Genomic DNA, 23,251 nt, shown 5'->3' on the forward strand with positions numbered 1-23,251 from the left:
GTCGGGGCGCCTCTCCCCCGGCAGATCCGCATGAGCCAGCTGGAAGTGAAGGAGAAGGAGCTCAACAAGCTGAAGCAAGAGAGTGACCAGCTGGTTCTGAACCAGCACCCGGCCTCCGACAAAATCGAGGTAGGCACCGTGAGACTCGGGGTTTTCTTAGGGCAAGGGGGGGCTGTTCATAAGGCGATACCCTGCCCGTGCCTGAGTCTTGTCCCTCATGAAACGCTGACAAGTTCACTCCATGCTTTGGGATCAGCACCCTGGGCTAGGCAGTGAGCTCCTTCTGGAAAGGATAACGTGCAATGCTTTGACTCACAGGGATGTGGGTGCTGTTGAGGTTACCTGACTGCCTTGATGGCGTAGAAGCCACCACAGGCAACATGTCAGCAAATGATGTGGTGCTGTTTCAATAAAACTTTATTTATATGTGCAGGCAGGGGGCCAGATGTGGGGCCCTGGGGCTATGGTTCGCTGTCCTCTGGCTACGACTGCCCTCAAGGCTGACGTTGGCAGTGGCACTGGTAGGGCCATGTTGCCTGTTGAAAACTGGAACTGTCTCCACACCGTTTGGTGGGAGTCATCACCTTAAGCCCCTCCAGCCCTAGTGTGGGCATCTCCAAGCTCCCCTCAAGCACCTCCCAGGAGCAGGGCTGGTGTGGGGAAAGACGCAGCTCCATGCGCCGTCCATGGGGTCTGTTACGGGGGCCAGTCGCTTTGCCATTTAAATGATGACTGTTTTAAGCAATACTCCCAGTGGCATCTGTTTGTGAAAATTAGCTTTCAACTTTAATTTTTACCACACCAAGAATTCCTTGTTGGAAAACTCTGTTCTCAGGGTTTAGAGAAAGTGTGCTTGTTTTGGAATCAGAAAAAATAGGTTTCAAGTGGCGACAGGGGTCCCGTGTCTCTGGGGGTGGGTGCCCTGCGGCTGCGCGGGGCTGAGCAGCTGGTGTCTTCTGCTGCAGGCTTACATGGACACGCTGCAGACCCAGTGGAGCTGGATCCTTCAGATCACCAAGTGCATTGATGTCCATCTTAAGGAGAACGCTGCCTACTTTCAGGTACCCAGTGACCTGCTGCTACTTTAGGTCTTGATACTGTATCTCAGGGTCTCCCTGGTGGCCTAGGTGTTAAGTCTCAGCGCTGTCACCTCTATAGCCTAAGCCCGATCCCCAGCCAGGGAGCTACCCACATGGCGCGCAGACCTCTCCTGTCTCCCTGCTGTTCCCCTTAGCAGTGGATTTCAGTGGATCTGCCTGTTTTGCTCCCCACTCTGTCTCTGGGGAGTCCTCTCACCCCCTGCACTTCTGGTCTGCACCCCAGCTCTTGTGTGCATAAATAAATATTTTTTAAAAATACCTTATCTCCTGAAAGCAGTGGAAAACCATCCTCAAAACCTGGTGCTTACTGCCCGATGCGACATCCAGACACTGATGCTCGGGCTGCATCGACATTGCTCACGGGTCTTAGTTCAGAGGTGCGTGGGTGGGTCACCGGTCACTGGCCCCTCCTGCGTCTCCTGCTGACGTGAGCCGAGACCCTCCACTCCAACCTCTCCTTTAGCTGCCTGTCAGATAGATTCTGGGGTGATGGTGCTTAGCCAGAAGCGTGTGAGGAAACCACCTACGTGCTGGGGCGGTGCTGACGTGGGTCGCTCTGTTCACACAGTTCTTTGAAGAGGCCCAGTCGACTGAGGCCTACCTGAAGGGGCTGCAGGACTCCATCAGGAAGAAGTTCCCCTGTGACAAGAACATGCCCTTGCAGCGCCTGCTGGAGCAGATCAAGGAACTGGAGGTGCGGACCCCCTCCCCCTTGAAGGAGCACCCCCCGCCCCCCGCCACGGGAGTCACACCTCAGCCCCAGCTGCCAGCCCCCGCACCCCCCACCCTTCCTCTTTTAGTGCTTCTGTAATTACTGTGGTCCAGGACAAAAGCAGAGAGATGACTCGTTACTTATGAAAGTCTCTTGGAAGCACCTACGGGGATTCCCTTCCCTGCCCACCTCCTCCAGGGGCTTCTGGAGAGGCTTATTCAGAAAAGCGCCCCCCCCCAACTCCCTGCAGAGAGATGCTATCCCAGGGGGCTGTCTCCTTTGCAAGGTCACAGTAACCACCTGGAGGCCATTCCAAGCTCGTCCTGTAATGTGCAGGGCGCGCGTTACAGTGTGAGTGTTCTCTGTGCACACGCAGAAAGAACGCGAGAAGATCCTTGAGTACAAGCGTCAGGTGCACAACTTGGTGAACAAGTCCAAGAAGATCGTGCAGCTGAAGCCCCGGAACCCCGACTACCGGAGCAGCAAGCCCATCATCCTCCGCGCGCTGTGTGACTACAAGCAAGACCAGGTGTGTCCCAGTCGCTTCCCGGCTCGTTGGCCACGAGGGCGGTGTCCTTCTCGCCTTCAGGACCTCCAGCGAGTGTCTCTCTCGTGCCCGCGGGTGGCGGGCAGAGGCGGAGCCTTGTCAGTATTCAGGACAAGTTTTCTGAAAAACTGGGCTTCTCATACGTGTCCCATTGTCCGTGACCCTCTGCTGGCTGCATAAAAGAAGTGAGAAATGTCTTTCTGCGGCACATTTCACACGCCGAGCTATTGCCCCGGCGGGCTCTGCGGTGAATACGAGCATTTACGTGCAGCTATGAGCCACTTTCAGTATTTATTGATGTCACTCCCTCAACTCTGTCTTCCTGTAAAAATCACGGGGATTTCAGAAATACAAATGTGGTTAGCTGGTCAGATAAACAGGAGGCAGGGACTTCATTCTGCCTGTGGACCTGCTTTCAGAATCCACATGGGGGTTGGGGGGAGATGTAAGTCAGCTCGGAGACTCAGATACGTGGGGGTCGGCCTGCAAGGTTTCACGAGCCACACGGCCGTCATATTTGGAGACCCTGGAGTTCATTTACAAACAGGCCTTTTTCCCAGGGCTCTGATACCAGAACTTCTTTTGTTTTGACTTTTACATTTTAATGTTCTGAGCACAAGAATGAGACAGATGACTCAAGCCCCGGCTCTAATATGTAAGCCGTGAGCTCACAGAAATGGAATCACCGTATGGCGAGTTGAAAAGGGCTCCTCGCCTCCCCGTCGGATTCCCCAGGCGGCCTGTGGAGAGCCGCTTCCCCTCATTCACGTCCCGTATGCCTTCGCATGCACGTGTCCTCGAAAGCACCACTGTTGTGGGTGTGTCACGATAGGCTTTATTTGAGGAAAAGACAGAGGTGAAAGCGTGCACCCGTGGCTCCAGCCCTACCCCCTGCTTGCCTTCCAGAAAATCGTGCACAAAGGGGACGAGTGCATCCTGAAGGACAACAATGAGCGCAGCAAGTGGTACGTCACGGGCCCTGGAGGCGTGGACATGCTTGTCCCCTCCGTGGGCCTCATCATCCCGCCTCCAAACCCCCTGGCCGTGGACCTGTCCTGCAAGTAAGTTGAAGTTCCTGGTGGCCCAGACGGGAGCAGGGTGGGAGGAGTAGGGACCGCGCGTATCCCAGAGGCCCAGACGCTTGGCTCTTCGTGACGCCATGTGCCCCTGGACAGGGGCCTCGTGAAGCTCCCTCGTGTGTCCTTCGTCCTTATGTTGAGGACGTGGTCACTGGGCGTGGGCTGGATGCCCGATGTGCATAGAGGTGACACCGTGACAAGGTACACATCAGTTGGCAAGGAGGCGGGAGGAAAACTCCAGCGGGCCTCCCGAGTTACGAACAAAGGAGTGAGCTTGTTTGGCCGAGGACAAAGAATTCACCGGCTAGTTACAGGACAGTCCCTCCTCAGAGATGTGTCGGGGGCTTTTCTCCAGTAACTGGGGTTTTGAATTTCTGTGGGTGTCACCTCCTCTCTGGTTGCTCCTCAGCCCTGAACTCTGTGTGGGGTGTGCCTCAGCTTCAGCTGACTGGGGCTCAGCTCAGGGGCAGTCACCTCTGCGCCCGTCCAGGCGGTGCCACCTGCCGTGAGCGTCCAGGCTCTGCTGTGTTGTGGAGCAAGCCTCTGAGGAAAGTTTTGTTTCTGTGCCCCACGGTCTGAGGGCAGTTTAACCTCAGTTTCAACACCGTAGTTAGCATTGGAGCCTTGAAAGGGGTGTCTGACGTGTAGGGCGGCAGGAGGAAATAATTCTTGTCATGCCCTTCAAGGTGTTTTTTCCCAAATTCTTGCCCTGTTAAAAAGTCAGTCATTTTGCTGATTTCCTGGGAGATCAGATGCCCTTCAGGTCAGCATCTGCTCACTGGCAGTCGGAGCATTTGTTCTGTGGTTTGTGCAGGACAGACACTGCTAATCCTGAGTCATGGAGGTCTGCAGCCCACATAGCCGGAGATGGGGTACAGCGAGCCCTGCTGCTGCGTCTCGGGTTCGCAGCCGCAGTGCTCAGGGACATGCCTCTCCCTGCCATCCCGCACCAGCACACCTGTATCCCTTAAAGAGTTACTGACAGACAACATGAGAACAAAAAGTTGTTCTGTGTATTTGGACCAAAATACGCGGGCCTACTAACGTGCACCTTTGAGCATGTTCTCTTGGGGAGCGAACGAGTTCAGATCCCGACGTGTGGGTGTTTGGAAGGCTGGGCCGAGGCCGTCGCTGTGTCAGCCCCCGTCGTGGTGTTCCCTGTGGTGGCGCCGTATGGTGGGGCCTTGGAGCGGAGGCGAAGGGCACGAGCCCCCTCCAGCGTTGTGCCCTTTGTGCCGCCAGGATCGAGCAGTACTACGAGGCCATCTTGGCACTGTGGAACCAGCTGTACATCAATATGAAGAGCCTGGTATCCTGGCACTACTGCATGATCGACATCGAGAAGATCAGGGCCATGACCATTGCCAAGGTACGCCCAGGCCCCTCAGGGCCCTTGAGTCCTATTCCTCTCAAAGAGCAAATTCTCATTAAAAAGGGCTCTGGTCTTGGGGGCGTGAGACCCTGGAGACTGTCTCATGGCCTCGGGGTATGGCCCAGGTCCTGGTGCGAGGTGAGACTGACCCCCACTCTCCCTGCAGCTGAAGACCATGCGGCAGGAGGACTACATGAAGACCATCTCGGACCTGGAGCTGCACTACCAGGAATTCATCCGCAACAGCCAGGGCTCCGAGATGTTTGGGGACGACGAGAAGCGCCGCATGCAGGCCCAGTTCACCGACGCGCAGAAGCACTACCAGACCCTGGTCATCCAGCTGCCCGGCCACCCGCAGCACCACACAGGTGGGCGCTGCGCCCGCGGAGATGGCCCGTCCGGTCCCCACCTCCTCACAGCCTGGGCCGGGGCGCAGAGCCTGTCGAGTGCTATTTAGCTTCATCAGCTCATCCTCGGGCTTCTGCCCTTTCCCTCACGGAAGAATGGCCACTGCCCACCCCTGTCTTTCTGACCCCCTGGGGCACACGACCTTCCCTCAAGCTCCCTCCGTTTTGCCAGGAATGGAATTTCTCCTTTCCTTATGGCCGCGCGTGTCCCCATGTGGATGGCCGTCTTCCTGACCAAGCCCTGGCCTGCAGCGCTGGCTGTCCGCACGTCCTGGCCAGTGCGGGTGGCACTGCAGCGAAGCTGCAAAGCACACAGCTATGGAACGCTGGCTTCGGGCTCTCTGGAGAGCTGCCGTGTGTCCATTTCTGGGTTTTGCCAGTCCGCTGCGGTGGCTTTCCCTGGGGCCGCCCCGTCATGTCCCCTCCAACAGCGCCACGGTGCTGCTCTCCCGCCCCTCTCAGCCCTGGTCCTTGAGATCTCGCTCTCTGTACCACCCAGACCCGCTGCTTTAAAAAGAATTGAGTTTGCCTAAAACTCGCTCCAGAGTTATTGCTTTGGCACGTGACCTGTTGGAGGTCACCTATGCGCTCCGTTGTCAGATCCAAATTGGGGGTGCTGACCACCCTCTCACATGGCGAGGATGCCTGGAGGCTGGCGTCCTGCTGGCCAGGGGCCTGCTGATGTTGTCCTGTGATGTCCTTTCCAGTCACCACCACGGAAATCACCCACCTCGGCACCTGCCCCAACGAAGTCCTGGAGGCCAACCGGGAGTGCGACAAGCAGGAGGCGTGCATGCTGATCGAGCTGCAGAAGATCCGCAGGCAGATGGAGCACTGCGAGGGCAGAATGGCCCTCCGGAGCACCCTGCTGGCCGACCAGAGCTCCTCCCACCACATCACTGTGAAGATCAACGAGCTCAAGGTGGGCCTCCACGCCCTGTGTCCAAGCGGCTCTCCTCCCAGTGGCCAGGCCTGCTGTCTGGGCCCTCCCGGGCAGGGGGCGCTGGCCTTGGGGGGGTGGAGCAGAGCCGGAGCAGGTACCCAATAGGCCTGGCTGCCCCCACTGCCAGCTTGTGGGTGCCTGGACCGGCCCCACAGCTTTCTGGCCGCAGCGCAAGGTTCTGTTGCTTCGGAAATTTTCATAAACCCGAGCTTGGCTTCCGCTTGGGAGCCGGGGGCCAGCAGGGAGAAGGGTTCTTGGGGTGGGCGCTGAGTCTGTAGAGCTGGAGCGACCGCTCGGGGAACTGGCTCTCCGCTCAACTGCACCCGGCGCTGCATCAGAATGTTCTGGAAAGAGGGCCAGACTTAGCCAGGAGAGCCTCCCCGAGAGGAAGCCTCTGGGCCCCTCCCAGCCTCTCTGAGCCCCTGACTTCGGGTACGCCCCCTGGGCACCGAGCAGGCGGTCAGGCCTGTCCTCCTCCCCGCAGAGCGTGCAGAACGACTCCCAGGCCATGGCCGAAGTCCTCAATCAGCTGAAGGACATGCTCGCTAACTTCCGGGGCTCCGAGAAGTACTGCTACCTGCAGAATGAGGTCTTCGGGCTGTTCCAGAAACTGGAGAACATCAATGGTGTCACTGACGGCTACTTGAACAGGTAGCCTGGGCCCCGTCGGCGCCTCTCCCCTGGGTCCTGTGGTCGGGGTCACTGCTCAGCTCGCGGAGCCTGCGCCCCCCTCTCACTGGATGCTGCAGCATCCTCCTAGGGAAGGTCCTTCTGGAGAGACACAGGTGTCAGGCCATCCCGCGACCCAGCCCCCCCAGCCCGCTCGTGGTCAACTGCTGATGCGCAGGCCCGGTTCCCTTGGTCAGGGCGGAGGGTGTCCTGCGCCGGAGGGGGCAGTGACTGCCCGGGCCCTGCTCACGGCTGCCCTCTGCTCCCCGGACAGCTTGTGCACAATGAGGGCGCTGCTCCAGGCCATCCTGCAGACGGAGGACATGCTGAAGGTGTACGAGGCCAGGCTGACTGAGGAGGAGACGGTGTGCCTGGACCTGGACAAGGTGGAGGCGTACCGCTGCGGGCTGAAGGTGGGCCACGCTGCGTGCTCCTACTGGGTGGCGCCTCCCGCCCGCGGGCTGACCACTGCTCTGACCGCTGCTCTGACCGCTGCTGTCACCCTTTCCCAGAGCCGTTGGGGGCCGCGTGAGGAAGGCTCGGGGCGGGGGGGGGGGGGCGGGGGAACAGTTAAGCTGCTCTCTTTACTCTCTGGCTTCTCGGGACCGCAACCATGTTGACACATCACAGTGTCATGGTCATCGGGGGTGGACGGAGCGAGCTGTGGGCACGCCTCAAGCTCACTGACATGTTGCATCATTTCTTATGGTGTCACGAGAAGCTCCGTGCCTGGTGCGAGTGCTGGGGGTTCAGTCCCTGCATGTAGCTTCCCAGGCTGAAGATCAGTTAAAGATGTGGGTGTGCTGCAGACGGGGCTCACGTTCACGTGTCATCCCCCCACCCAAATTGTACTGATCTGCTATTTGTTTACACTAAAATTTCGGGGATGCAGTGTCACCCCCGCACAGGGGCGCACACTTCACTCACCCTGCCCAGAGCTGCGGTGTGGGTACTCACTCCGTCCCCCGGGCCTCACCAGTTTTCACAGAGCCTTGGCCAGTTTGTCTTCCCTGGTGACTTACGTCCCACAGGCAGTGAAACCAGCACCTGCCTCGGTTTCTGCCTTGCGTCTCTCCCAGCAGCCCCCGTCCCACCCATGTCCCAGAAGGCAACAGCTCATCCTTCAGTGGCTGAGTCATGTACCTCGGAGCCGGCGTGCAGTCACCTGGCCCGGGCACTGGGGCTGGCTCCGCGGCTTGGCTCTGAAGAGTGATGTCAGCATTTCTTCACTCAGGGACTTGGGTCAAGCGGGAGGAGAGTGTCATGGGTGCCCTTTTCTTTCTCTCGTGCCAGAAAATAAAAAATGACTTGAACCTGAAGAAGTCGCTCCTGGCCACCATGAAGGCAGAACTGCAGAAGGCCCAGCAGGTGCACTCCCAGGCCTCACAGCAGTACCCGCTGTATGACTTGGACCTGGGCAAGTTCAGCGAGAAGGTCACGCTGCTGACTGACCGCTGGCAGAGGATCGACAAGCAGATCGACTACAGGTGCAACCCCACCCCCACCCCCCGCACCGCCCCCCGCGCCGCCCCTGCGGTGGCTCCCAGAGTGCCCAGGAGTGGCCCCCGGGAGACGGAGGCTCTGCTGTGTATGTGGGTGGCACAGGTGCTCTTCACCTGGATGCCTGCAAGCAGCGGCGCCAGCACAGCCCGGGCCAGCCGAGCCAGGCCCCCGGGTCTCAGGAAGAGCCGCTGTCGATCAGGCGCCCCGTGCCCTCTGAACTCCCACATAGATGCCTTGAGTGAGCGTTCTCCAAAATTATGAAGATTAAATCTTACGTGGAAGAAACGCTTAACAGCAAATGAGGGTTTAAGATACCCTGGAAATCTTGTTTGTCACTGACTGAACCAGCTGGGCCTTTTATTTTTTTTTTAATTTTCTTTTTAAAGATTATTTTATGTATTTATGCATACAAGAGCTGGGGTGCAGGCCAGCGGTGCAGGGAATGAGAGGATTCACCAGAGACAGAGTGAGGAGCAGAACAGGCAGACTGACTGAAATACACTGCTGAGGGGAGCAGCGGGCGAGACAGGAGAGGTCTGCTGTGCCATGTGGGTAGCTCCCTGCCCGGGGATCGAACTTGTGCTGCAGAGGCTGTGGACAGCTTCACAGTGCTGAGACTTAATTCCTGTGCCATCGGGGAGGCCCTTTGGCTGGGCTTTTTAAAAGAATCTTCACTGGTGGTGTTCACGTGCCAGACGATGCCCTGGCCACCCAACAGGGGACAGTGTGGCCACCCAGCCCCAGTTCTGTTCACAGCCAGGGCCCGGGTGGGATGTGGGTCGCTATCGCCACAGGCTCCTGCCCCAGGCTCCACACGCTGCTTGGGCCTTCAGGCCTCGCTCTCAGGGAGCAGCCCGAGCTGGTGCCCCTGGGGCGGACGGCAGGGTAGTGCACAGCCCCTGGTCCTTACTGTGGTCAGGGTCATGGGTCATCACCGCAGCCTACGATCAGCACATCCTCACGGCTCTGTAATGAGCCCACAGCACAGCCACAGGGCAGGCACGGGCTCAGGAACTGGTGGCCCAGCCAGGCTGCAGGCCCTCATGGCAGATGGTGCTGGAGGGCGGGAGAGGGCAGGCGGGTAGTCAGCAGGAGAAAAGCTTATTTCAGGTCAAGCCACCTTCCTCCGGAGCGGGAGGGTCCCCCACGTGGATGACCCCGTTGTGCTGACCTGGGAACTCCCAGGGGTGGATTCAGGGTCCCACTTGTGGGAGAAGCTGAAGCAGCAAAAAGGTGATAAGCCTGGGCGGGGTCCAGCACGGACTGATTTTAACAGATTTTAACAGAAGTCACCAACTGCCTCTCCCGTTACCTCCCCTGCCCCACCCCAGCACCCCCTGTCTGCTCCCCATCCCCGCAGATGCCCATTCTGGGCGCTGCTGTTAGGGGTCCTCGGGCTGTGCCCCGCTTGGCCCCTGCTGTTGGCCTGTGTTGGGTGTTGCCCTGGGGTCTGCATATCTGTTCTGGGATGGTGTTGGGGGGCCCCCCCAATGTGGGGTGCCTCCCGCGTCACGGGCGTCCGGGTTCCGCGCATGTGGTCTTGGTGGGAACAGCGCAGAGCACTGGGGCCTCTGGGGCTGCGCTAGGGGCACCCGTGTGAGCCCCACAGCAACGGGCAGCGCATCCGTGGCTGAGCGTCTCCCTCTGCAGGCTGTGGGACCTGGAGAAGCAGATCAAGCAGCTGAGGAACTACCGGGACAACTACCAGGCCTTCTGCAAGTGGCTGTGCGACGCCAAGCGCCGCCAGGACTCGCTGGAGTCCATGAAGTTCAGCGACTCCAACACCGTCATGCGCTTCCTGAATGAGCAGAAGGTGCGCCCCACCCTGGGACCCCCCACCTGCTGCCCCGATGACTGTGCCCCAGCCCCCCACCCCAGAGCAGCACCCAGCTCTGCAGGGCTGGCTGTTGACTGTCCAGAGGAAAAGCCATTGAGACATCTACAAAGAAAGGCGTTTCTGAAGGAGGAGAGGGGGCAGGGAGGGAAGGGGGCAGAGTAGCTTCCTAAACTGGAAACTGCTCCAGCCAGGAGGTCTCCTGCAGACCCGGGAGACCATCTCTCCTCTCTGAGGGGGAGGCGCGGCCCTGCTGTGAGGTCCAGCCCTGCTGAGGGACACACAGCGCGGTCACCTCAGAGTTCGCGGCCGCTAACGTCTGCGCGGTCTTGCTTCCCGTGCAGAACCTGCACAACGAGATCTGCGGCAAGCGCGACAAGTCGGAGGAGGTGCAGAAGATCGCGGAGCTCTGCGGGAACTCCATCAAGGTGCGGGACGGGCGGGGCGCTCTGTGGGGCCACTGACCCGGCTGCTGCTTGGTCCTCTGTAAAGGTGGTGCCCCTGAGGGCAGTGGTGATGGCTTCCATGTCCTCCCGGGCACGCGGGGGAGCTTGTCACCCACGTGCATGGCTCATGGCCTGTGGGCTGGCTTGGCGCGCCGAGCTGCCCGGCCCAGAGGACGTGCCCTGTCTACTGACGTGGCCTTAGCTGCCATGGACACCTGCAGCCCTGGCCCCTTGGGATGGCTGCAGGACACACGGCTTGTGATGCGAGCCTTTCAAGCCCATGAAGGGTGTTTTCTTAACGCTGACTTCCCGCAGGACTACGAGCTACAGCTGGCGTCCTACACCTCAGGCCTGGAGACGCTGCTGAACATTCCCATCAAGAGGACCATGGTCCAGTCCCCCTCGGGGGTGATCCTGCAAGAGGTGACTCTGTCCCCCCGCTCTCAGGCCACTCTTTATGCCTTCCTCCTCTCCCCCCAAAACCCCGCTGTCCCTCCCTGGGCCTGGAGCCAGCCTTTGTTCTAGGAAAGCCCCTCAAAAGGCTTTTCTGCAGGTTCTGCTCCTCCCACGTAGAGGATGCATTTTAGGAAAAGACCTGACTCTTTTGTTAACTATTAGGGTCTTTGCAGAATTGGGCTTGCCTCTCCAGTGTAATGTAGGGAGACTTTTAAAAAGTAGGAAATACCTAGTTACTTTTCAAAAGACGGCCCCCACCCCCCAAAAGTCAGTACCCTCACCTGTCGGATGGTTTGGGGAAACCCCGGGAAGGGGAGGATGGAATTTGGGATCTTTGCTGTGGGTTTTCTTGTACTTCCAGGTTTTGAGTCAGCACCCGTGATTGAGCATTGCTATTTATAGTGGAACGCCCACATCCCATCGTTGCACAAAACACCACGGTTGGCTCCACGGCATTTGTTCTGAATGTGTGTCTCTCTCTCCCTCCTCCCCAAGGCTGGAGATATCCATGCCCGCTACATCGAACTCCTCACGAGGTCTGGAGATTACTACAGATTCTTAAGTGAGATGCTGAAGAGTCTGGAAGATCTGAAGGTACTTTATGTCCTGGGAGCGTCCAAAGGGAAAACAGAGCAGGCCTGGGGACACTGCCTCGGCTCAGCAGAGCCAGCTGACTCATTTAATACCTGGTCAAGGAATTTGCTTCCTTTCTTTGTGTTAAACTGAGGATAAAACACTCCAGGCTAGCTGGATTTGAATTTTTCACATTAAGTGATTCTTTAGTTTACTCCTCATTTCTAATTGTTGAATTGAGTTTATATGGAAACCTTGAAAGAAACATAATTTCTGAAATCAGAAGCTCTGGCCTGGGAAGAAATCAGCCCCTTTACCAATGAGGAGGCTGAAAGGCCGAGGTGAGGCCTTTCACTGAGGCCCCATGCTGAGCCTCAGGCAGCTGAGGGAAGGTTTATGCCAAGGATGCTGCCTCTGGACTCTTTGCTAGTTTCTGCCTCACGCCCCGCTGCGTGTGCCTCGGTGTGGTGTCTGCACACTGCGTGCACACACACATGTTCTGGCGTGTCCCTGGCCCGAGGAGGGGAGATTTTTCTCTCACCGTGGTTTCTGCTTTTGCTTCTGCAGCTGAAGAACACCAAGATCGAAGTGCTGGAGGAGGAGCTCAGGCTGGCCCGTGACGCCAACTCTGAAAACTGCAACAAGAACAAGTTCCTGGACCAGAACCTGCAGAAGTACCAGGCGGAGTGCTCCCAGTTCAAGGCCAAGCTCGTGAGCCTGGAGGAGCTGAAGCGGCAGGCCGAGCTGGACGGGAAGTCCGCCAAGCAGAACCTGGACAAGTGCTACGGCCAGATCAAGGATCTGAATGAGAAGATCACCCGGCTGACCTACGAGATTGAGGACGAGAAGAGGCGGCGGAAGGTGGTGGAGGACAGGTTCGATCAGCAGAAGAGCGACTACGACCAGCTGCAGAAGGCGCGGCAGTGCGAGAAGGAGAGCCTCGGCTGGCAGAAGATCGAGTCGGAGAAGGCCATCAAGGAGAAGGAGTACGAGATAGAGAGGTTGAGGGTTCTGCTGCAGGAGGAGGGCGCGCGGAAGCGAGAGTATGAGAATGAGCTGGCAAAGGTAAGAAACCACTATAATGAGGAGATGAGTAATTTAAGGAACAAATATGAAACAGAGATTAACATTACGAAGACCACCATCAAGGAGATATCCATGCAGAAGGAGGACGACTCCAAAAACCTCCGGGGCCAGCTGGACCGGCTCTCGAGGGAGAACCGCGACCTCAAGGATGAGATCGTGCGGCTCAATGACAGCATCCTGCAGACCTCAGAGCAGCGCCGGCGGGCTGAGGAGCAGGCCCTGCAGCAGAAGGCCTGCGGCTCGGAGCTGTCGCAGCGCAAGCAGCAGCTGGAGCTGGAGCTGAAGCAGCTCACCCAGCAGCGCTCGGAGGACAACGCCCGACACAAGCAGTCCCTGGAGGAGGCCGCCAGGACCATCCAGGACAAGAACAAGGAGATCGAGAGACTGAAAGTCGAGTTTCAGGAGGAGGCCAAGCGCCGCTGGGAGTATGAGAATGAACTGGCTAAGGTAAGGACCAGTTACGATGAGGAGATCATTAGCTTAAAGAACCAGTTCGAGACCGAGATCAACATCACCAAGACCACCATCCACCAACTCACCATGCAGAAGGAGCAGGACACCAGCGGCTACCGGGCCCAGGTGGACGCCCTCACCAGGGAGAACCGCTGCCTGACGGAGGAGGTGCAGCGGCTCAAGAGCACGCTGGCCCAGACCACGGAGAACCTCCGGCGGGTAGAGGGGGACGCGCAGCAGCAGAAGGCCTGCGGCTCGGAGCTATCGCAGCGCAAGCAGCAGCTGGAGCTGGAGCTCAGGCAGGTCTCACAGATGCGCTCGGAGGAGGGCGCCCGGTACAAGCAGTCACTAGATGAGGCCGCCAGGACCATCCAGGACAAAAACAAGGAGATTGAGCGGCTCAAGCAGCTGATAGAGGCGGAGGCCAGTGGGCGCCGGTGCCTGGAGGACGAGAACGCCAAGCTGCAGCGGGCCCAGTGCGAGCTGCAGAAGGCCAACAGCAGCGCCACAGAGACTATCAGCAAGCTGCGGGTGCAGGAGCAGGAGCTCACGCGCCTGCGGGGGGACTACGAGCGGGTCTCCCAGGAGAGGGCCCTGCGGGACCAGGACATCACACGCTTCCAGAGCTCCCTGAAGGACCTGCAGGCACAGAAGCAGCGGGCAGAGGAGGAGCTGTCCCGGCTCCGGAGGACGGCCTCCGAGGACTCGTCCAAGAGGAGGAAGCTGGACGAGGAACTGGAGGGCCTGCGGCGCTCCCTGAAGGAGCAGGCCTCCAAGGTCAGCAGCCTGACGCAGCAGCTGGAGCAGGCGTCCATCGTCAAGAAGAGGAGCGAGGACGACCTGAGGCAGCAGAGGGATGAGCTGGACGGCCACCTGCGCGACAAGCAGAGGACGCAGGAGGAGCTGCGCCGGCTCTCCGCGGAGCTGGAGGCGCTGCGGCGGCAGCTGGCGCAGGAGCAGGAGAGCGTCCGGCAGGCGCACGCACGCAACGAGCACTTCCAGAAGGCCATCGAGGACAAGAGCCGCAGCCTGAATGAGAGCAAGATCGAGATCGAGAGGCTGCAGTCGCTCACGGAGAACCTGACCAAGGAGCACCTGATGCTGGAGGAGGAGCTGCGCAACCTGCGGCTGGAGTACGACGAGGTCCGGCGCGGCCGCAGCGAGGCCGACAGCGGCAAGGACGCCACCATCGCCGAGCTGCGTGGCCAGCTGCAGACCAGCAACGCCCGCACGCTGGAGCTGCAGGGGCTGATTAATGATTTACAGAGAGAGAGGGAAAATTTGAGACAGGAAATTGAGAAATTCCAAAAGCAGGCTTTAGAGGTATTCACAAATATTTGATCCCAGCTCACTGTCCCATGATCCTCCCCTGCCTCACCCCCTCTGTGCTGGGTGCGTCTGGACGGGTGCTGACCGGAAGCCACGTGCCCCCTCCCCGCTGGCCCCCGCGCCCTGGCCCCTGGGGAGCAGCTTGAGCTTCCGCTCCCGGCTTTGCGGGCACCGCACGCAGCAGGCATGGCTTCTGTCTGCTAAAAGATGGGTCTTGCTGGGCGAGCTGGGGCCTGCAGTTGTCACTAAATTCCTAAATGGAAGCCGGTGGAGGCGCTTCCCCTGCACCCTTTAATCCGCTTTCCGCCTGCTGCCTCGCGCCCCCACACCTGCATGCCGCTCCCCCGCATGCCACCCCGTCTCCTCCAATCAAGGGTCTGCTGTTTGGCTTTCCTTCTTCTAACCCCTGATTTTAACACCACTTCTCGGTCTCCTAAGACGTTTGATTTCTATAGACAATATTTGTGTGGGGCCGGGGGTGGGGAGTGTCTGTCCGTAGGCTGACATTGCTTTGTTGAACTTGCTAGTGTGGGCAGCTGTAGCGGGGCAGCTGGGACAAAACTCCCCCCGTTTTTTCGAACCGCAATTACCGTTAACAACTCCCATGCAAAGCCATAGTAAGTACGAAGCCGGTTATCAAACCGGTGACATGTATTTACGGAATTTTGTTCACGAATTTGCGAGATAATGAAATTGCAAGATAACAAAACAGTACATCCACGGAGGACAGAGGAGGGGAATGCGTAAACGCTTGTGTTTTTAAACGCAGGGAAAGAGGTTGAATTGTGCCGGTCGGCTCCTGGGAGGCTAACGTGATTTGCCCCTGTTTCTCTTTTCCTTCCTCACTGCAGGCGTCCAACAGGATCCAAGAGTCAAAGAGCCAGTGCACCCAGGTGGTGCAGGAGCGGGAGAGCCTGCTGATGAAGATCAAGGTGCTGGAGCAGGACAAGAACCGGCTGCAGAGGCTGGAGGACGAGCTGACCCGCGCCAAGGCCACGCTAGAGGCGGAGGGCCGGCTGAAGCAGCGCCTGGAGTGCGAGAAGGAGCAGATCCAGAATGACCTGAACCAGTGGAAGACCCAGTACTCCCGCAAGGAGGAGGCCATCCGCAAGATTGAGTCGGAGCGGGAGAAGAGCGAGCGGGAGAAGAACAGCCTGCGCAGCGAGATCGAGAGGCTGCAGGCCGAGATCAAGAGGATCGAGGAGCGCTGCCGGCGGAAGCTGGAGGACTCGTCCCGGGAGACCCAGTCGCAGCTGGAGACCGAGCGCTGCCGGCTGCAGAGGGAGATCGACAAGCTGCGGCAGCGTCCCTACGGCTCCCACCGCGAGACGCAGACCGAGTACGAGTGGACGGTGGACTCCTCCACGCTGGTGTTCGACGGGCTCAGGAAGAAGGTCACGGCCATGCAGCTGTACGAGTGCCAGCTCATCGACAAGGCCACGCTGGACAAGCTGCTGAAGGGGAAGAAGTCGGTGGAGGAGGTGGCCGCTGAGCTCCAGCCCTTCCTCCGGGGTGCTGGTGCCATCGCTGGGGCCTCCGCCTCGCCTAAGGACAAGTACTCCTTGGTGGAGGCCAAGAGGAAGAAACTCATCACCCCGGAGTCCACCGTCATGCTGCTGGAGGCACAGGCGGCCACAGGGGGTGTCATCGACCCCCACAGGAACGAGAAGCTGACCGTGGACAGCGCCATCGCCCGGGACCTCATCGACTTCGATGACCGGGAGCACATCTACATGGCTGAGAAGGCCGTCACCGGTTTCAATGACCCCTTCTCGGGCAAGACGGTGTCCCTGTCTGAAGCCATTAAGAAGAACCTGGTGGACCGGGAGACCGGGATGCGCTTGCTGGAGGCCCAGATTGCATCCGGCGGCGTGGTAGACCCCGTGAACAGCGTCTTCCTGCCCAAGGATGTGGCCCTGGCCCGGGGGCTGATCGACCGTGACCTATACCGCTGCCTGAACGACCCCCGGGACAGTCAGAAGAACTTCTTGGACCCCATCACCAAGAAGAAAGTGGGCTACTCGCAGCTGAGGGAGCGCTGCAGGGTTGAGCCCCACACCGGCCTGCTGCTGCTGTCCGTGCAGAAGAGGAGCATGTCTTTCCAGGGCATCCGGCAGCCCGTGACCGTGTCTGAGCTGGTCGACTCCGGCATCCTGCGGCCCTCCACGGTCAGCGAGCTGGAGTCGGGGCAGATCTCCTACGACGAGGTGGGCGAGAGGATCAAGGACTTCCTGCAGGGCTCCAGCTGCATCGCAGGCATCTACAACGAGACCACCAAGCAGAAGCTGGGTATCTACGAGGCCATGAAGATCGGCCTGGTCCGGCCAGGCACTGCGCTTGAGCTGCTGGAGGCCCAGGCGGCCACGGGCTTCATCGTGGACCCCGTCAGCAACCTGCGGCTGCCGGTGGAGGAGGCCTACAAGCGGGGCCTAGTGGGCATCGAGTTCAAGGAGAAGCTGCTGTCGGCCGAGCGCGCTGTCACCGGCTACAACGACCCCGAGACAGGCGGCATCATCTCCCTGTTCCAGGCCATGAACAAGGAGCTCATTGAGAAGGGCCACGGCATCCGCCTGTTGGAGGCGCAGATCGCCACCGGTGGCATCATCGACCCTAAGGAGAGCCACCGCCTGCCCGTGGACATGGCCTACAAGCGCGGCTACTTCAATGAGGAGCTCAGCGAGATCCTCTCGGACCCCAGCGACGACACTAAGGGCTTCTTCGACCCCAACACGGAGGAGAACCTTACCTACCTGCAGCTCAAGGAGAGGTGCATCAAGGATGAGGAGACGGGGCTGTGCCTCCTGCCGCTGAAGGAGAAGAAGCGGCAGGTGCAGACCTCACAGAAGAACACCCTGAGGAAGCGCCGGGTGGTCATCGTCGACCCTGAGACCAACAAGGAGATGTCCGTCCAGGAGGCCTACAAGAAGGGCCTCATTGACTACGAGACCTTCCGAGAACTGTGTGAGCAGGAATGTGAGTGGGAGGAGATCACCATCACCGGCTCTGACGGCTCCACCAGGGTGGTCCTGGTGGACCGGAAGACGGGCAGCCAGTACGACATCCAGGACGCCGTGGACAAGGGCCTGGTGGACCGCAAGTTCTTTGACCAGTACCGATCTGGCAGCCTCAGCCTCACCCAGTTCGCCGACATGATCTCCCTGAAGAACGGCGTCGGCAACGGCGGGGGCCTGGGCTGTGGCACCAGCGACGACGTCTTCAGCAGCTGCCGGCAGGAGTCGTCGGTGAGTAAGATCTCCACCGTGTCCAGCGTCCGGAATTTGACCATCAGGAGCAGCTCCCTGTCTGACCCGCTGGAAGAATCTGGCCCCATAGCGGCCATCTTTGACACGGAAAACCTGGAGAAGATCTCCGTGGCAGAAGGCATCGAGCGGGGCATCGTCGACAGCATCACGGGCCAGAGGCTGCTGGAGGCCCAGGCCTGCACCGGCGGCATCATCCACCCCACAACCGGCCAGAAGCTGTCCCTGCAGGACGCCGTCTCCCAGGGCCTGATCGACCAAGACATGGCCACCAGGCTGAAGCCGGCTCAGAAGGCCTTCGTCGGCTTCGAAGGGGTGAAGGGGAAGAAGAAGATGTCGGCCGCCGAGGCCGTGAAGGAGAAGTGGCTCCCCTACGAGGCCGGCCAGCGCTTCCTGGAGTTCCAGTACCTGACCGGGGGCCTGGTGGACCCGGAGGTGCACGGGAGGATAAGCACGGAGGAGGCCATCAGGAAGGGCTTCATCGACGGCAGGGCGGCACAAAGGCTGCAAGACACCAGCAGCTACGCCAAGATCCTGACCTGCCCGAAGACCAAGCTGAAGATCTCCTACAAGGACGCCATGAGCCGCTCCATGGTAGAAGATGTCACGGGGCTGCGCCTGCTGGAGGCCGCCTCAGTCTCGTCCAAGGGCCTACCCAGCCCCTACAACATGTCCTCTGCCCCCGGCTCCCGCTCCGGCTCCCGCTCGGGCTCCCGCTCCGGCTCCCGCTCCGGCTCCCGCAGCGGGTCCCGGAGAGGAAGCTTCGACGCCACGGGGAATTCCTCCTACTCCTACTCCTACTCCTTCAGCAGCAGCTCCATCGGGCACTAGTCGCACGCGGTCGGAAATGGTGCCTCCACCGTGGCCTCATCTATATGAATTTCCACTTTATTAAATTAAAAAAAAAAAAAAGCCTGGTGCTTGCGGGAAGTAGCGGTAGAAGTTTCTCTGCTTAGGAAAAGGCCGCCAGGGTTGAAACCCAATAGTCCGGCCGTTCTGGCTTTTCCCCTTGCCCGCCGGCCCTCCCTAAGGGGGCGCGCCGGACGTAGTGTGCGCGAGGGGTAATCACTTGTAAGGATAGCACAGATCGAGCTTAGAATTTGTTTCTTCTCAGCATTTAGATTTTTGATAGGTTCTTCTTGAATTTCTGCCGTGGATACAGATTTCTGCGCTTGGAAATAAAAATCAAGTAGATCACGGATATTGTAGTCATCATTCTATTTCTCATTTACATCGATTCACTTTCTGTATTAGAAAATTACCCTGCTCAAGCCCTCCCTACCCCTCCTCCCAAGAACCCCCCCCACCCCGGCATCTGGAGAAGTCTCCTCAGTGTGTGACTGGTGCGACCCGCGTGCCCTGACCCCCCCCCCCGTATAGTTTGGTGTTCATTTGACTGTATGCACGATAACAGCAATCTTTGCTTCTCTTCGGTCAAAGTTTTCTGTTTATTTTGCTTGTCATTTTCTATGTACTTTGAAAAGGTGCCTTCATGAAGTTTGCGCTTCTGGCAATAAACTTTTAAACTTTTGAGGTGTTCGTATTTTGATTTAACATTTACGCACGCAAGGGCATCCAGCAGTGGCCTCTGTCTGTTGTAAAACACGTCTGAAGCCAACTGGGTTCTAGGTACCGATCAAGAAAGACCGCCGACGGACTCTTAGTTCTGAATTCTCGTTAGACTTAGTCTTTGGAAGTCAGCATTTTCAAACGTTTTCAGGGGCTTGCTGTGTAGCAGGCGGAGGCCCAGGAAGGAAGCTGAAACCTGTGTAGAGAGGCCAGGCCCAGGGGGAGGCCCTGCTGACTCTAGATTGCGAGTACTAAGTGGGATGGGCAGGTGTCACCATCATACCACCTGGACACCAGGGAGTGGCCAAGACCCATTTTGGTTCGCCTCAAAATACCTCATTTCATTTTGTCCACTGCGAGGAAAGAATTGTCCTAGAATGCATGAGAGGGATCCCTGAGGGCTCTTGGCTCTCTGTTGCAGGTTAGTGAGATCCAGACTGGTTCTCTGGATCAGCAAGAAACTTTTGAATTCAGACGCTTGTTATTAAATCGATGTGACTTTACCGAATACCTGTGTCTGGTATTGAACCTAGGTTCTGTGAGGGTTCCATAGAATTTACAAGCCCCTGCTCTGTAGTCTGGATGGCGACAGAACACGAAGCAATTAGGGAAACCTTCACAGAGCAGCAGTGCAGGGTAATATGGCCAGACTTCGTGGCACAGGTACAGAGGACGGCAGTCTGCTGATTGCGCGGGACAGGAAAGATCCCAGTTACTATCACGGAGACTGTCGGGGCTTTTGGTATCCAGGGAAAAAACAGCCTCCTTGTCTCAGCTTTCCTCTTCTTCCCGTTGCCTCCCTCCCCATCTGGAGGCCTGGTGATGAATTTCATTCACCAAATACTGAGTTTTGTGTGTGCCCTGTGTTGTGCCAGAGGTGGGGGGGGGGGGGTCCATGGTAAAACACACGGTACAAAAAAATACCTGAGTAGTACAAAAGGGAGGGGGGAAATACGGTAAGTGCCACGTTGGGGAAATGAGAGCTGTGTCCGAGCTGGGAGGCTGACTAGCTGGCGGCTGAGACATGTCATTATGGTTCTGGAGGCTGGAGATGTCAGGGTGGTCTCTGATGAGGGTGGGGACTGCGACTTATACAAGGACACAGTTCTGTCTCCTCAGGGCCCCACCCTTAGGGCCTCATTTAACCTTAATTACCACCCTAAAGGCTTCATCTCCAATCAGACACCTGGGGGCTAAGGTTCCAAGAGGGTGTGTGTGTGACAATCCCTTCCGTAATAGAGGCCTAACCTAACCTAGAAAAGGGGTCAGGAGATGTCTCTACTAAAATGCAGATTAAAAAGATGAAACATCAACGTAAAGCAGTTCACCTCTCCACACTGCCAGGCTTATGTTGTCGTGGAGAGATGTGCTTGACCTGGGCTTAGTGCGACTTGGTTCACTTAAGCGGCCCAACCACAGGAAAGAGGAATATACATTTTTGAGGACAACGATCAATTCCAGAAATTGTCTCCACTCTCCAGGATGTGTAGGTAACCATGTAGATGCAAATGAAAAGTAAGGATGCCAGATGTGGTGGGGAGGGAAGGGGGGCAGACCACGAATAACGCGAACTTCACTGCCACTCACCTGCTGGGAGCTGCTGGCCTCTTCCATGTTTCAGGGAAGTGCACCTCACCCAGGTGCATGGGAGGGGTGGGGGGGGAGAGAAAGGGACCTGTGCTATTTGGAAACAGCTGTTCATAGCTATAGCTCCTCCAGCTGCTTCATGAGGTAGAAAGGAGAGCAAAAACGTGGTGTCTGGCTAGGCAGAAATAAAAATTAAAAAATGTAAGAAGGATTAGATTCTGGGGATGAAAGCCATTTGGGGAAACTACAGGGCCAATTCCAGGTGTTGTAGGTGCAGAGAGTAAACTTGGGTTCATCAAACCAAAGACATGCTCAAGGACTAATGTCAAAGAGAATCAGGGTGGTTCTTTTTTACAGGTTTATTGATGCACACAAGAGCTGGGGTATAGGTCAGAGGTGCAGGGGGTGAGAGGACTCCCCAGAGACAGAGGGGGGAGCAGAACAGGCGGATCCACTGAGATGCACAGCTGAGGGGGGCAGCGGGGAGACTGGAGAGGTCTGCTGCGCCCTATGGTCAGCTCCCTGCGGGGACTCAGGCCACAGCAGTGACAGCCTGAACCTGACCCCCGGCCATGAGGAGGCCCTGTGGTTTTCTAATGTCAGCCTGATTCCAGTGGAGACACAGGCATTGGCCCATGTTGGCCACTGTGCATTTCACTGGTCTTCACACTCAGCACCCACAGCAGACCGGATACTGGCCAGGGCATGCTCATGTCCATCTTCACTTGCTGCTCTGATGGTGTCCCCTGACCCCAATCACCGAGCATGTGCTCCGCCTGGACACTATCCACTGGGGTAGTGTTAGGGGGAAAGGATGTCCTGAGCTAATTCCATGCAGGCTTTGTGGACTCCACCCCCACTCCAGACCAAAGCCATCAGGACATTGGGAAAGACAAATCCCGTCACCACCAAAGGGAAGGTGGCAGGGACCTGAGGGTGGAGTTAAGCAGCCAGGTTTGGTGTAAAAACCAAACACGTGGGTCTTGGGGGGCTCACTCTCTTGCTCGCCTTCTGGCTTCACAGCTCCCGGCTCGCGCCAGCTCCCAGAGTGCCATTTGGGATTCCAGGATCAGCGGATCGGGTAGGATGCATTTAAAACTTTGTCTCCCACTTTTCTCCCTGAGCTGTACATTTCCTCATTTGCCTTTCCCTTGTAAATAAACCTTTTATTAACCTTCTGTGTGCGCCTGCAGTAGAGCATTGATAAGTCCTTTTAAGCATGAGGGTGAGGACCCACAGTCAGGCACCCCGTTTTGTATCGGGGCTGCCCTATAACAGTAGGGCTCTGCCTGGTGATTCACCTCAGGGAAACATACAGGAGACCAGGACCACTAGGTGTTCTTGCTATTCCAGCACTTGGCTTTCTTTTTTCAGATTTCTTTCTTTATGCACACGTGAGCTGGGGTACAGGCCAGAGGTGCAGGGGGTAAGAGGACTCACCAGAGACAGTGGGCAGCAGAACAGGCAGACTGACTGAAAGACACTGCTGAGGGGAGCAGCGGGGAGACAGGAGAGGTCTGCCACGCCATGTGGGAGCTCCCTGGCCGGGGATCGAGCTAGGCCTCAGGTGTGAGCGCTGAGACTTTACCCCTGGGCCCCCAGGGAGGCCGCGACGAGTGTTTAAAGTGGTTTCCAGATTTGGGGCAGGCTGAGCATCCACAAGAATTATGATGGCAAGGGGGCATCCATCACGAATCAAAAATCCTAGAAGAATAATTAACCCTTTGCACTCCGAACCATTTTACGATATTTTGATTTAATTTCTTGTGCCATTTCACGATAAAACTTCAGGGAAACATGCATGTCTCAAAAAGTTGCGTTGAAATGACTCAATTCCCCGTAATCACGAATAAATTGCCATGTCCCCTGAGAGGGGACATCCGAGTGATATGCTAGAATTCCGATGTCCCCTGGCAGGGGGCAGCGGAGTGCAAAGGGTTAACCCCCCTCCGCCCCCAAGAAACAGGGCGAAGGAGCGCCGGGCTGTGAGCGGCCGGGGGCGTGACGCCCGCTCGCGGCCACTCTCGGGGGTCAGGCCCGCGCGGCGACCGGCCCGCGGCCGGGGAAGGGGCTGAGGGGGGCCTGCGCCGCGGGGCCACAGCTCCGCCAAAGCGCCGCCGCCCCGAGGACGCGGCTCCCACAGCCCGGCGGCGCGGGGGGCGCGGACGCCGCTGTCCTCAGAGTCGGCGGCCCCCGCGTCGGCTGCGGGGCGTCGGGGCGCCCGATGCGGCCGGGTTCCCACGCGGCTTCCGCGGCGCCGGATCCCCGCGGGGGGCCCCCCCGCCCCGACGCCCCGGCGCCTCGGCCCCAGCAGGGCCGCTCCCGC

The 23,251-nt window shown here is 58.3% G+C and overlaps 1 protein-coding gene across 4 annotated transcripts in view; it reads left to right on the top strand.

The window, feature by feature from the left end:
- DSP (desmoplakin) overlaps positions 1–19,311 on the top strand; it is a 77,466-nt gene extending 58,155 nt beyond the window's left edge. For 2 of the 4 annotated variants that reach the window (XM_037518830.2, XM_037518831.2), the window contains 17 exons: positions 25–129; positions 966–1,061; positions 1,669–1,794; positions 2,189–2,341; positions 3,266–3,420; positions 4,681–4,807; positions 4,977–5,178; positions 5,925–6,139; positions 6,645–6,811; positions 7,104–7,242; positions 8,123–8,316; positions 9,983–10,145; positions 10,511–10,594; positions 10,928–11,035; positions 11,564–11,662; positions 12,209–14,503; positions 15,361–19,310. In XM_037518830.2, the coding sequence (XP_037374727.1) occupies positions 25–129; positions 966–1,061; positions 1,669–1,794; positions 2,189–2,341; positions 3,266–3,420; positions 4,681–4,807; positions 4,977–5,178; positions 5,925–6,139; positions 6,645–6,811; positions 7,104–7,242; positions 8,123–8,316; positions 9,983–10,145; positions 10,511–10,594; positions 10,928–11,035; positions 11,564–11,662; positions 12,209–14,503; positions 15,361–18,600 (7,668 nt within the window). In that variant the 3' untranslated portion in view covers positions 18,601–19,310. Of the gene's footprint in view, positions 1–24; positions 130–965; positions 1,062–1,668; positions 1,795–2,188; positions 2,342–3,265; positions 3,421–4,680; positions 4,808–4,976; positions 5,179–5,924; positions 6,140–6,644; positions 6,812–7,103; positions 7,243–8,122; positions 8,317–9,982; positions 10,146–10,510; positions 10,595–10,927; positions 11,036–11,563; positions 11,663–12,208; positions 14,504–15,360 lie in introns of all 4 variants that reach the window. The other 2 variants (XM_037518829.2, XM_037518833.2) reach the window with 2 other exon arrangements.
- The last annotated feature ends 3,940 nt before the right edge of the window (positions 19,312–23,251 follow it).

Source organism: Talpa occidentalis, unplaced genomic scaffold (genome assembly GCF_014898055.3).
Source record: "Talpa occidentalis isolate TD23 unplaced genomic scaffold, MPIMG_talOcc4v2.1 talOcc4.2, whole genome shotgun sequence".
Taxonomy (NCBI): domain Eukaryota; kingdom Metazoa; phylum Chordata; class Mammalia; order Eulipotyphla; family Talpidae; genus Talpa; species Talpa occidentalis.